The 13,139-nt window shown below is 58.7% G+C and overlaps 1 protein-coding gene across 1 annotated transcript in view; it reads right to left on the bottom strand.

Annotated features, from left to right (window-relative positions):
• Positions 1-602: 602 nt before the first annotated feature.
• GDF10 (growth differentiation factor 10) overlaps positions 603-13,139 on the bottom strand; it is a 43,582-nt gene continuing 31,045 nt past the window's right edge. The window contains exons 9-11 of the mRNA XM_006147759.2: positions 12,458-12,890; positions 3,953-4,875; positions 603-1,745 (exon numbers count right to left, since the gene is read on the bottom strand). Of these exons, the coding sequence (XP_006147821.1) occupies positions 1,554-1,745; positions 3,953-4,875; positions 12,458-12,890 (1,548 nt within the window). The 3' untranslated portion in view covers positions 603-1,553. The remainder of the gene's footprint in view (positions 1,746-3,952; positions 4,876-12,457; positions 12,891-13,139) is intronic.

The following is a 13,139-nucleotide window of genomic DNA, read 5'->3' as shown; positions in this document are numbered from 1 at the left end:
CCGACAGGCCTGGGTGCCCCTGGCCTCCTCTGCCTCACTCTGGCCTTGCCGTGCCTCCTGGGAGGCTCACAAATCCCTGCACAGGAGCCTGCTCTCGAGGGTGGGCCAAGATGGACGCGTGGGCAACTTCTCTCCTTCGACATCCCCTCCCGGAGAACTGCTCCCGGCTTAGCGGCCTCCTCTGACTGAGGCGGGGGCCAGAGCATCCTCTCAGGGCCTGGGGGATGGGAGCGTTACACACCCGCCTCAAAGGGGCCAAGGTTCTCTTTCAGAAATGCTGGGCAACCAGCTTCAGGCACCCCCGTGAGCTTTGTAAGCGTGGGGCACGGGGAGCCCTCTGGGAGTGCCGTCTAGAGCCTGAGCTGCAGGCCCGTGTTCCTACAACAGGCAGAGAGAGGTGCTGGCACGTAAGCCACCCAGGCCCTCACCAATCCCTAGGCCCCAGTCTGTCAGTGTTCGATCCCCTCTCGCTTGGACTACCCCAAGTCCCAGCTCTCAGACCTGGCCACCATGGCTGTTAGACACTTCCTAATCCATGACTCCCTGAGACTGGGGCTGTGAGGAAGCTCCAGGAGGCCACTGTGCCTGCCTGGGGTGGGGATCACAGGACAGAGTGGGTGGGGCAGGCCGCTGGAAGGCTTGGGGGCTTAGGACAGACTCAGACCATCGAGATGGTCTGGGGGCCTCTGCAGATCCTAAAGGGAGGGGGTGTCCTAGCAGCCATCAGATCTTGTTCCTACCCACCGAGGGGATCGAGTAATACTTTGGAGTGGGTAACATTCTTTTTCTTGAGATACCGTTATACCTTTAATTTATTAGCTTTCCATAAAAACACGTAACACACACACACTCTACAGAATAGAAAGTATAATTTACAAAAATATAAAATCTTGGTTATTTTTAGTGCTCCAACATGTTACTGTATGTGTTATTTCAGTACACAAACGACCCACGTTTATCAGCATGGTTATCTCCTTCAGGGGCCATGGTGTCAACGCCCTTGTTTTTGTTTTAAAATAAGATTTATATTAAGATAAGGAAACCCGCAAGGCTATACGTGCATACTGTATGGATAAAAGCGTCTGCAGTGGCCTTGAAAGAACACGCCCACTTAGACATCAGGTAGGCCTGGTGCTCCCGTGTCCATGTGCGGCCCACGTATCTGGACCCGAGCCTTTACACAGAAGAGCTTCTCTCCTTCCGAAGGGGGCCGTCCCCAGGTTGGCATAGTCACCCTCCTGGGCCCGGAGTCGATGATCCGTGAGGCCGGCACGGTGGCACGCTGGGTTTTCGTGCCTTCGGAGCAGTGAGTATAAAGGGTGGGTAAACTTTCAGGCCAGGGATTCCCTCAGGGCCCCAGGCTGCCACGGAGGGGCTCAGTCCCTAGCAATGAGAGACCCCAGAATGGCGTCCCTGCAGGCAATCTCGTGGGCCCAGTGAGGATGCCTGAAACCCGTGCCCTGCATCGCAGGCTCGCCCGAGGCAAGTACTGGCTCCAAGCCCACTCTGCTGGGTGCTGGGTGGGTGGAGGCTCCTTCCACCCTGCAGCGGCCTTACCGACAGGCACAGGTCTCCACAGACATGTTGGGGTACACTTTCAGGACCACGTTCCGGTTCTCATCCAGGAAAAGGACCCCCAGGGAGTTCATCTTGTCGGGGACGCAGCAGGGCTCTGGGATGCCGGGGACGATACCCACGGCCCTGACGATGCTCTGAATGGTGGCGTGGTTGGACGGGCGGACGACCTGCAAGGCAGGAAGGGGCAGGGTTACTCAGCGCAAGGCCCTCACCCACCCCTGCTGTCTACACACCCGCCGCCGTCCTCCGCCTAGGTTGTGGGAAGGCGACGGCCTGGAAGGGGCGTGACCCCAAGGTTGGACGCAGTTGTGCTTGGAGCTAGCTACAGACTGCGTGCTCTGCAGCCCAGGCCTTCCATCCATCCTGCCTCCAGGAGGGCTGCTGCATCCCCTCCATGACAATGGCCACGTGGGGGCGCAAGCGTGCCACACATCCCTGAAGAGTGGCCAGGCAGAGCAACCGCCTGGGAGGTGCTGAGCCCCAGCTGCCCGCCGCCCAGGGCCGCCAGGGCTGCCAGGGAGTGCTGGCATGCTGCCCGTGACCGTGTTCCCATCCCCGCAGGGAGGCCTGGCGTGTGCGTGTGCTGGAGACAATGTCCCAGACATGAAAGACTTCATGGAGTCAGGTATGGCTTCACCTGCACACCCCATTCGTCATCTTCCTGGTTTTATGGGATATGGCAAGCCATGGTGGTGCAGAGATAACCACTGTCCACCGTGCCGCAGGCACACGAGAAGGTCCCAGGTTCACGTCCGGAGGTATCCCCGTGCCCCTGGATGTGGGCGTGCGTGCTCGGGAAGTCTCCCTGTGCCCCTGAGGGTGTGTGCCCATGACCACAGGTGGCTGAAGGTGGGTGTGAGTCACAGCACGAGAGCCGTGTTGGGGGTGCCTATCTCTCTCTGAAATCGATCATTTTTACAGGGTAGACATAACTTTCATTTTACTGGTGAAGACGCTGAGGTTAAAACGACCAGCCTGGGCTAGCCTGTGGCCTGGCGGTTAAGGTGGCTGGATCCCACATGGTCCGCCTCACACAGTGAATCTTGGGGGCTTGAGAAACATGTTGGATGCATGCGTGCCTAAAAACATCCCACGAGGAGGAGAAAGGATTGTGTCATGACCATCGCCAGGGAGGTGCGGTCTCACTTTCCCTGCCCTCTAGCAGAATTAAAAATAAGCCCCAGACAAAAAAATCCTGACTTGACAAGACTCTTCCACCAGAAAGGGCTGGACACTGCGCCCATCTATGACAAAGTGAAGACAGCGGGTCACCCACGGCAGCCAAGCACCAGCCAGAGCCGTACTATCACTGCATTTGGGGAGGCCCTCCTGTGCGGGGAGGCAGGGGACACGGACGGACAGAGACAACTGCTGGCGTCCTGGAGAGGAGAGGCAGGGAGCGGGGTTGCTACGGTCAGCATATACGGTCAGCCTGCAGGGAGCCTGCATCTGCCAGACCTGCGCTCAGTCCTTCCACACACCGTCAGCTCGCCCCTCCACCCCAGTACACACCTGGCTTTGAAGAGAAGCCCCAATTCCCAAACAGGGTCCTGCCGCCCCAGGTCCGGGTCTGGGCTTTCCTCGTGGGCCGATTTATTTCTGTTGGAACTGGATTTATGCAATGATTCCTTTCTTGGAGGGAAAGGCCTTGTCTGGATTCAGAGTAGCTAAGCAGGAGGAGGCTGCGTGGTGGGTGCCGCAGGCCAATGACAGGTAGCCAGGTGGCCACAGCACAGGCCACAGCGGGCTGGACGGAGAGAGCCACAGCCCAGCCTGGACAGAAGGAGAGTGTGGAAAGCCAGGGCCAGAGCAATGGGTGACATGGCCTGGTGCTCGCGTCTGCAGTGACAGCCAACCGCCCCGGGGCCCTACCTAAGCTGGAGAGAGGAGGCAGCCCACGCCGGGGAACTACAGAGGCTGCCACAGCCTGGTCACACACACCTGCACCTTGCACCTTGGGGATCAGGCCAGCAATAGATACGAGGGCCTCCACCAGGAGGGGCTTCTGGGACCCACCTTGTCCAGGTGACTGTGGGTAGCTACAGATAGTTGCTATGTGGGAATGCCCTTCTAAGGAGATGGGGTCTCCTGCTTCTCAAAATAAATATTCTGATTACGAAATTCCAATTCAACCAAGTGGGCACCTTCAAAAGCAGAGCGCCACCAAAGACACCTGTGGCCGCTTCCGCCCTGGCCGCCCGCTGCTGCCCCCGTGGCCTCTGCCTACCTCTTCTCTGCCTGGACTCATGGGGCTGTTCGGACGATCTTTCTGCAGATGAGAAACAGGCCGGTCGTCACAGGGCCTCGCCAGTGGGGCAGGGCTGAGTCAGAAACAGACCACGCGGCTCGCTCGTGCCACTCGCGCACACCCTACCTTGGGCATGGGGAACTCGCAAGCGCCCGCGCAGTAATAGGCGTCGAAGGATTTGGGCGAGAGGACCCACTCGCTCCAGCCGATGTCTGCGAAGTCCACCTTCAGGTACCTGCGGGAGCACACCCTGGGCTCGTCCCACTGCTTCCTCCGCGCTTTCTGCATCGTCTTCTCGTCGAAATCCAGCACCTGCGAGGAGCCCAGGAACGTGTCCTGGCCCTTCTTCCTGCGGTCCTTGCGCCCGGGCCGCGGCTTCAGCGCCCGGAAGGGGCTGGGCCAGAGCTCGTGCTTGTGGTAGTGGTGGGCGTGGGGGGCGTGAGCCGGCCTCTCGTCCAGCCCCGGCAGCTCGTTGTCCAGGAGGGGGCCAGAGACCTGCGCGGCCCTGCGCACGCGAGGGTCTGCTGAGCTGTTGGGGGCTGCGCGGGGCTCCGGGTCCCCAGCTGGGAAGGGGTCGTACCGCTGCAGCGTCACGGCCACGCTGTTGGGCTCGGCGATGGCCAGGTCGTTGGCGTAGATGAGGATGTAGGGTCCGCGGGGGCTGGGCTTGGGCACCCCCAGCTCCTTCTCCCCAGAGTCCAGCTGAGCAGAGAGGAGCAGCTCCCCGTCCCCCCGGGCCCTCGCGGAGATGTCCTTGGCCTGCCACAGGCCGCGTGGCGGAGGCACCAGGGTCATGGCCCCCCGGAGCAGCCCCTGCGTGGCCGAGTTCTGCGAGAGGCTCCGAAACAGGAGGTGCTGGCGGGCCGGCGGGCCAGGGGGCAGCAGGCGGCAGGACGCATTCTTGGCCCGCGGTGGCTTGCACATCGCCTCACGCACCTGGGGCCACCGTGGCGGCTCGGTGTAGAAGTGGAAGGTGGCAGTGAGGATCATTTCCGAGTCCTGCATGGAAGTCAGGTTGAAGAAGTACATGGCCTTCTGGTCGACCACTTCTGCGAGGGAAGGACAGACCACAGCCTGTTAGGTGGTTTCCTGGATAGGTCCCATGCCAGGGGGTCTCCCACCCAGGGCTGGAGGAGGAGGCCACCAACCAGGCACTGCCACCAGGGGGTGAGGAATGCCACTGCCTTTGCGGTCCTCATCCCCTGCTACCCTCACATTAAACTGATGGGGGCGCCCTTTGTGATGCTCAATGAACTGGTGAAGAACTGGGATCACAGAGGGTGGAGATTATCAATATCCCACTGCAAAAAAATTTTTTAAAAGAGAACACACAGGGTAGGCACTCAGGCCTGCAGGATCAGACCCTAAAGCTCCTGTTTCTCCTCCCTGCACCGGCCTGGCCCTCAATGAATAAACCAGTAAACATCAGGACACCTCCATTGCCGGCTGGGGATGGGTTGCGTTGGGTCCCAGCTCTGCCTCAGGGCAGCCCCTCTTGAATTTGTACATTTCTGTTTTATGAAATCAGTTTTTAAAATGCAATTCTTAAGTGCACTCATATTAAATGCGACTATTCTTTCCAATGAGTGACACCTGTAGATGTCCACACTTTCCATTGCAATCCGAACACGCTTCTAAGGAAGCGCCCACCCATTTGGACACCTGCTGTTCTTGTTTTGCAGCGAGCAGTGTCAGGATCACGCAAGGTCCCCAATCTCCAAGGTCCAGGCTGCTCTTGGCGGCCTGAACCTGGTAAGGACCAGGACCCCTCAACCATCACACCCACAGCTTGCCTTGAGAATGCCCCTCGCCTGGCTCTGCAGCTCTGGGAAGGTCCCAGCCTTGGCAGTACGAGCTCTCTAGGGTGGCCAAGTCTTCTCTGGGCTAGGAGGGAAGCGGGGTCTTTCCTGGTGCCTCCTGTGACTCTGCAGACCAGCAGACTGGGTCAGCTCCTCCCTCTACTCTATTTCCCGCTGACATCCTGCCACCAGGTGTCCCTGTGCTGGGTAGACATCGGAGAGGGACAGAGCTCCCGGCCCAGGAGGTGTGTGGGGGGCACTGGGCTCCCCAAGGCTTCGGCCAGGATTCCACCTCTCTGACACGTGTGTCCACAGGATCAGCTGCGGTTTTGTATTTTAACCCAAATCTTCAGTTCAATGTTCCTTGTTTCTCTTGGGAGGGAGAACTCAATAGAATTTTCATATATTCTTGTGGGACTGGGCATGGAGCGAGGGAGCAGCAGGCTGGTGGCGGGCACAGTAAAGGCCAGCTGGGCCCAGGCATACTCTAAGATGCTGGCTGTCATATCCTCAGGACGAACCACGAGAAGGTGAGAAGGTGAGAAGGCATCACGGCCCCTCCACTGCTCCACACACAGGAAGCAGGGCGGGTCTCCAGGCACATTGACACGTGGCTTCCCCAGACCACATGGCCTGGAATGTCAGTCTCTTGAGTCCAACCTGTTAACCAGCACCCCACTGGGAAGCCCCCAGAGCTGAGGCCTTACTTAATGCAGGGGCTTTGATCTGCAGCATCTGGGTGAAAGTCCCCAGCTATGCGGCACTGACCCTTCCACGGTCGAGACCTCCCCCAAAGCCAAGCTTCCAGTCCTCAGGGGACCAACCACGCTGAGGTTCCCTCATCTGCTTCACAGGGACTACAGAATGGCCTTCTCACACGGTTCAGGAGAGTTTGTGATAGCACGTGTAAGGTGCCAGGCACATCTCCCAAACGTGCTTCCCCGCCATTTCGGTCTAAAGGACTATGGCTGACAGAGCCAGCGCCTCCTGCTCCCCAGTCCCCGCGCGGAGCCGTGACCTAGTTCCCACGGCGCACGTGTGCTTCCTATCTTAGCCCAAGTCTCAACTGATCGAGAGCCCTGCTCACAGATTCAGGTGGGGAGGGGCCTCAGCAGTCATGCCAGAGGGTGCTCACTCCTCCCTGCTGGGAACCGCCAAGGTTGGGGTGGGTCACCTCCATCCCCAGCGCCTTCTAGAAGCACCTGAGTGATGCAGTGCAGGGGGCTGCAGACTGCGGCTAAGAGAAGGGGCATCTGTCTGAAGTCTCCAGCTTTGGGGAGCCAGGCCACAAAGGAGAGGCCCCACAGAAAAGACCCATGAGCTGTGCGGGTACCCAGCTTCATGCCTCCTTGGTAGGGAGAAGAGACCCTCCTGTACTTCCCGCCCTTCTCTCCTTCCTCCGTTCTTCCATCCTTCCTCCCTTTCTTAGTAAACATTTGCAAAACTCCTACTCTAGACAAATGTTGGGTGGGCTGGGGTCCCAGCAGAGGTGGTCGGGGATGCCCTGGAGGAGCTCAGTTTAGTGGGAGACGCACGGTAACAGTGACAACTCACGCTGCAGTGCCCCGTCATGTGTCTGCACAGCACTGCCCCGAGGAGGTCCCGGGGAGCTGGGTGCGTTTCCGGTCACAGGTCGCTGCCATCTCAGTTTTTCAATGCCGCCAAGTTAGCACAGCCCCTTACCAGGGCCCTTCTTGAGCTGGCCTGCCTGCCTGTCTGACTTCCCCTCCTGTCCTGCCCACTCTGGCCCTCTGCCCCAGGCATGGCCGTCTTGTCCTTACACGTGTGTGGCTCCCGGCTCCCCTTATTCGGCCATTCCTTCTACCTTCATGGCTCTTCTCTCAGGAATCACCTGGGCCTGCTCCCGGTCTCTGCTCACATGATGTCCCCAGCAGAAGGCCCCTTGGTCCCCTGTCCACTCCTGCGATGTCTGTAAAGCACGTCCTCACACCCCGCTGTACCTGTTTGTCTAGCACTTGTCTTTCCCCGAAACATAAGACCAAGAAGACAGGGGCTTTGCTGGCTTTGTTCACTCAGTCCCTGGAGCCCCGCACAAGCCCAGGTAGCAGCTGGCACTTGAAAACAGGGGCTTCTGTGGCAAAGCCTACACAAGGGGTCCATGCACTTTCATGGGCAGAGAAGGACAGAGGCCCTGGGGTCTGTCCTCCTGCATTGACAACCGAGGGTTCTGGGCCTGCTGCTCTGGAGAGCAGTAACCGCATCTGTGCCAAGCCCTGAGAGCCTCGTTCTTCAGAAAGATGGAGCCGATGATGCAAATCTGTCTGGAGACCCTGGGCAGCTGAGTCTCCCCTTGAGCCTCAGTGTTCTCATGTCTAAATGGGAATAACGCCACGTGCTGGTCAGGAGCCTGTGCCCGGAGCACGCACTCTCGGCCCTGTGCTGGTGCTCCTCGGGCATGAGCCATCACCTTCACGGTGGGCGAAGCGGGCAGGTCGCTCATTCTACGGACCACAGGCTGGAGCTTCAGAGATGGGATAATTTGCCTAACGCCTCATGGCTGGTAACAGGTAGAGACAGGGTGTGTACCCAGCTACCCAGCTCTGCCTGAGCCCCAACACTCACATACGATCTCTGCTCCCCTAGGAGCTCCAAAGACCACCTGCTGTGAATTGCCACATGTTTTGCAAGCACACGTCATTATTTGGATAGTTTTGAGTTCTGACTGTCCGGGAAAACAGGACTAACTTTACTTAGACATGCTGACTGTCCTACAGGTCTCTGCAGTTCTCAGAAGCCTGACCAGGTCCACCCCCCGTGCTGGGCTTCAGCCTCCTTCCTGAGGACAGCAGGGACAGACTGCGGAAAAGGGTCTCCTCACCCAATGGTTCCTATGGGCCGACGTTCAGACCAGAGCAGCCCCTTGGAAAGTTCTGTTCTATAGGAACAGAATCCAAGCCACCTGGAGGTTTGTCCCTTCATCCACTGCCCCTGAAACCATTTCAGGGTGACCAGAGTGAGAACGCAGATCTGAAAGTACAAGTTCCGACACTGCGGAAGGAAGGAAGGGAGCGGCGGTCCCCGTGCTGCACAGTGATCCCAGGGACAAGTCGCCCCCGCATCGCACCCACGCTTCAGCAGCGCGTCGTCCTTGACATGGAGGGTTAAAGCCCTTCCTATATAGAGGACCTCTGCAGCTCAGCAAGAGACAGACAAGAGGCGCGAATGAGGAGGCGACGTCCATGAGAGAAGATGCCAATGGCCAGAGGGCAAGACGAATGGTTCAGTGTAACGAGGAACGAAAGTCAGTTCCCATGAGGACGTCTGCGTGCCGACAACGCAATCCCATCACGGGAAAACAACGGCAAAGCGCGCGGGTTAAAGATTCTGCATGTGTGTACATACGTGTGTGTATACACACAGACACACAGACACACAGACACTCCATATCTGGGGCCGGAACGAGTCTACCAAAACACTGCATTAGCTCTGGTTCTGGCTAGGTGTATGATTGTATAATTGGGGATGATTTATGCTCTTTACTGTGGTTTTTTAAAGATTTCCAGATTTTCCACAGTAACCATGCCTCTCTTTCTTCTTTTCTTTTCCTTTCTTTCCTTTTTTCTTTTTCTTTTTTTTTTTTTTTTTTGTGTTATAGGGTGCATGTGCTCACTGCAGCAAAAGACAGAGAGAGAGGGGAAGTGAGAAATCACCTCCAAGGGAAGATGGCCACACCACAGTCTCTTCTCCTCTATTCTTTCCTTGGGATCTTGGGCATGCATGCACACCCGCCCAGTGTGATTTTCAAGGCACAGGGTCTCAGCCTCAACCAAGGTTGGCCATGTGGGAATCCAGCGCCTTAGCCACCACGCCACCTGCTGGCCCTATGCATTTCTTTCATAACCTCTCTCCCCTCTCTCCCTCCCCCACCCCCTCCCTCTTTCAGGTAGTCATACTATATACTGCCCCGCTGCATACAGGCAACTAGTACTTCTCAAAGGTCTCAACAGCCTGGCTGCAACTTGCTTATCCACCTCCACCTGCCCACTCTCCTCACATTATTTCTCAATTAAAACAGATTCCCTGCAGTTCCGGGAACAGGGTGTGCTGTTTCACTTCAGCACCAGCTAAACCCCAACCGCCCTTCAGAGTCAGCTGGGGCTGCCCCGTGCTACAAAGACTGCACCGGTTCCTCCCATTGCCGCTCTGCTGGGCCCACACTGCCCGCCCTGCTGGGCCTGTGCTGCCCTAGGGTCTTCCACGGAGCACCCCGAGCCTCCCTGGCTCCACATACCACCTGTCCCCTGCCTATTCTTCCATTTGCTTCTACCCACCCTGCCAGGCTGTGGCTGTCCTGGGCAGGGCAATGTCTGTCTGTGTCTTTCAGGTGTACAGCACGTGGCACCGAATGAGGTACTAGGAGAAGCTGACATGAACTTGCCTTTTGGCATTTTGGACAGATGGGTATATATTATTTCCTTTTAGAGAGGAGGACAGCAAGCCGAGAATCACAGTGGTAGGGGAAAAGCTTAGATTTTTTTTTTTTGGAGAGATTTTCGCTATAGGGTGCGTGCGCTCGCCAGACAGACAGAGAGAGACATAGAGACAGAAAGCGAGAAATCACCCCCCAGGGGGGATGGTCACGCCGCAATCCCTTCTCCTCCATTCTCCTCTCGGGATCTTGGGCACGCACGCACACGCATCCGGCGTGAGTTTTAAGCCACCGGGTCCGGGACGTGAACCGTGGTCGACTATGTGGGAGTCCAGCGACATAGCCATAACGCTAACTGCTGGTTCCCGGAAAAGCTTAGATTTGAACACAGGTCGTCCCATAGGAGCCTGTGGGAGCGGGTGGACTAACCTTAGCCCCTAGGGCCAGGCTCAAATGCTCACTCCACCGGTGCGAACTTAGAAGGAACACTGGCACTTTGGGGAGCAGTGGAGGGGCGGAGCCGGAGCAATAGAGTAAGGGCTGGTAACTGGACACTTGCATGTGCCAGAGCAGGCGAAGCACTTGACATCCCAGCCCATTTCTTTACAAAGCCTCCAAGGAAGGGATTACTGCTAGCCCTATTTTAGAAGTGAAAAACACTGAGTCATGGACAAGCGTAGCCCCTTGCCCAGATCATGGAACTGGGGCGTGGACCACACCAATCCCGGTTCCAGCCTGCGCTGGGAGCCTGAACTCTGCTGCGTGGAGGCTGCAAGATACTTGGTAATGCGGCCGTAGACACGTCACGAGAGGTGCCAGCCCAGGGAGGCAGCGGGGACCCTGCAGCCTGCAGGTACCAGGTGTGCTCCAGGGCCAGAGAGAAGCCACCCCCATTTGGGGTCTCATCCCATGCTGGCCAGCCTCACACCTGCATCTGCCAGAGAGCCAGAGAGAGAAACAGAGAGAGACAGGGAGAGAAAAAGCGAGAAATCATCTCCCGGGCAGACGGCCATGCTGCAATCCCTTCTCCTCCATTCTCCTCTCGGGATTTTGGGCACAAGCACCTGGTGAGTTTCAAGTTGCTGTGTCCAGGACTCGAACCGCTGTCAACTACGTGGGAATCCAACAATATAACCATTACTCCCATCTGCTGGTTCTGCCCCATTTCCCCTTTCCTGCAGCACTACAGGGGCGGCACTGGTCCGCCCTGTCCGTTTTGTAGCTGAGTACCCTCAGTCCACATAGCTGCAGTGATTCACCCAAGGTCATGTTCATGCCAAATAATTCTTAAGTGGTTAATTTAATAATGCTACTCCAAAAATGGACCCCAGGCGATACATAGCAGGTTCCGGGAAGGATGGAGTTAGAGCTGATTGGGCCAGAGCCCAGGGACCCGCCAGGAGAGTCTGCTCAGTGGGGGACAGGGGGACCAACCCTCTCTGCAGCAGATGCTCCCCAGTTCCCTTAGGTGAGGCCAATCTCCCACGTTTGGCTCTGAGGCCACGGAAACTACCCCCAGTCACACAGCCAGTGGGCAGCACAACTCCAGGTTGTCTGGCCCCAACTCTGTTTCATTCCCCTCCACTTCAGGAGGGAAGCCTGCAGACGAAGAGTTTTTCTCCCGATGAAGGAACTCCCGCCTTCCCGCCTCCAACCCCCAGGACTGCAAGAGACCCCTACCCACATTTTCTGGAAAGGCATTCTGCAGCTATGAGGAGTCACCATGACAACCAGGGTCTTCCCACCACCCTGCCACACAAGCCGCACCTCCTGTCTGCCCAGGCCCTGCCAGGCAGCCCAGTCCCGGCCAGCTGCAGAGCTAGAGGCCAGGCACTCTCCTGGCACAGGGCTGGCCTCTGGCCAGGGCCCCCGAGGTGTGAGAAAGGGGGAAAGGTGGGGCAAGGGTAAGAGAGGGGGGTGGGTGCTCCCCTGCCCAAGCTTCTGGACCCTCCTCAAATCCCTGCAGCCTGAACACTTCAGTCTGGTCCCTGGAAGCCTTCGAAGGGTCCATGTGCACCCACCGCCATCCACACTGCTTCCTCTGCCACTAAACCACGAACTGCCCCTGTTGGAAGCTGTGCCCACTGCCTGGGCTGGGCACCTTTGGGACCAAGGTCCAGGGCTGCCTCGTGTCCACCTGCCCTCCTCACCCACTGATGCCCACACACCTGCCCTGTGACAGGATGTCTCCCAGGTGCCATCTGCACCCTGTGCTTAAGGCCTTGCCTGTGGGTGGCCTGTCACCAGCACGTGAGGGGCACCTGGAGACCGATGCCGCTAGGTGCCTCCTAGTGACCTGCCGGTTCACCGCATGGTGAACCTTTAGGGAATCCTTAGTGAAAGAATGAATGAACAAGCCAAAATGGAGAAGAGAGAGGTGCAGGGGTGGGGAGGACAGGTAAGTGAGGAAGAGAGGGGGGCTCGGGGGCACCCTTCACTTACCCATCCGGGCCCGGAAGCTGCGGACCGTGTTGCCCCCTCCAGGACGCGCGCCCTGCCTGCTGTACTTCTCATAGAGACGGAGCATGTGCACAGCGACCATGTCCTGGGCGCTGGGGCCCAGAGCGGCGACTGCGTCCCCTGCGGACCCGTGGGAGTCCTGGTCCTCGCGCAGGCCACGGACCGCCGCGAGCGGCGCGGACCAGGCAGGGGCCGTGTGGCTGCCGCCCGCGGCCCTTTTCCCGGCGCCGGCAGCGCCAGCGGCAGCAGTCCGGGCCCCGAGCTCGGGCCCGTCTGGGTGGGACCAGGAGCCATGGCGGTGACAAGAGCGATTGGAACCCAGGAGGAAGAGCGAGAGTGCGAAGGCGCAGGAGGCGGCAGATAGACTCCAATGCGGGAGCGCGCGAGAAGCCCGGACGGCCAGGGGCGCGAGGCGCTGGGTACCGAGATCCGCGCAGGGCGCCGGGCACAGGCGGGTGGGCAACCAAGCGTATGGTCAGTCCGCGCTGCCCGAGCCGCGGGTCAGCAGTCACTGCGGTCCGGAGCGGCGTGGAGCCGAGCCGAACCCGAGCCGGCACGCTGCTTCTGCGGACTCGCGCCACGGAACTTTGCAGCCCACTGCGCGCCTAGCTCGGCGGGCTGGAGGGGCGGGGCGGGGCGGGGCAGCTGGCGGCGGCCTCCGCGG

Source organism: Tupaia chinensis, unplaced genomic scaffold, assembly GCF_000334495.1.
Source record: "Tupaia chinensis unplaced genomic scaffold, TupChi_1.0 Scaffold000221_1, whole genome shotgun sequence".
Classification (NCBI taxonomy): Eukaryota; Metazoa; Chordata; class Mammalia; order Scandentia; family Tupaiidae; genus Tupaia; species Tupaia belangeri.
Note: the sequence above shows the minus strand (reverse complement) of the source record. Positions and strands in the feature narration are given on the sequence as shown.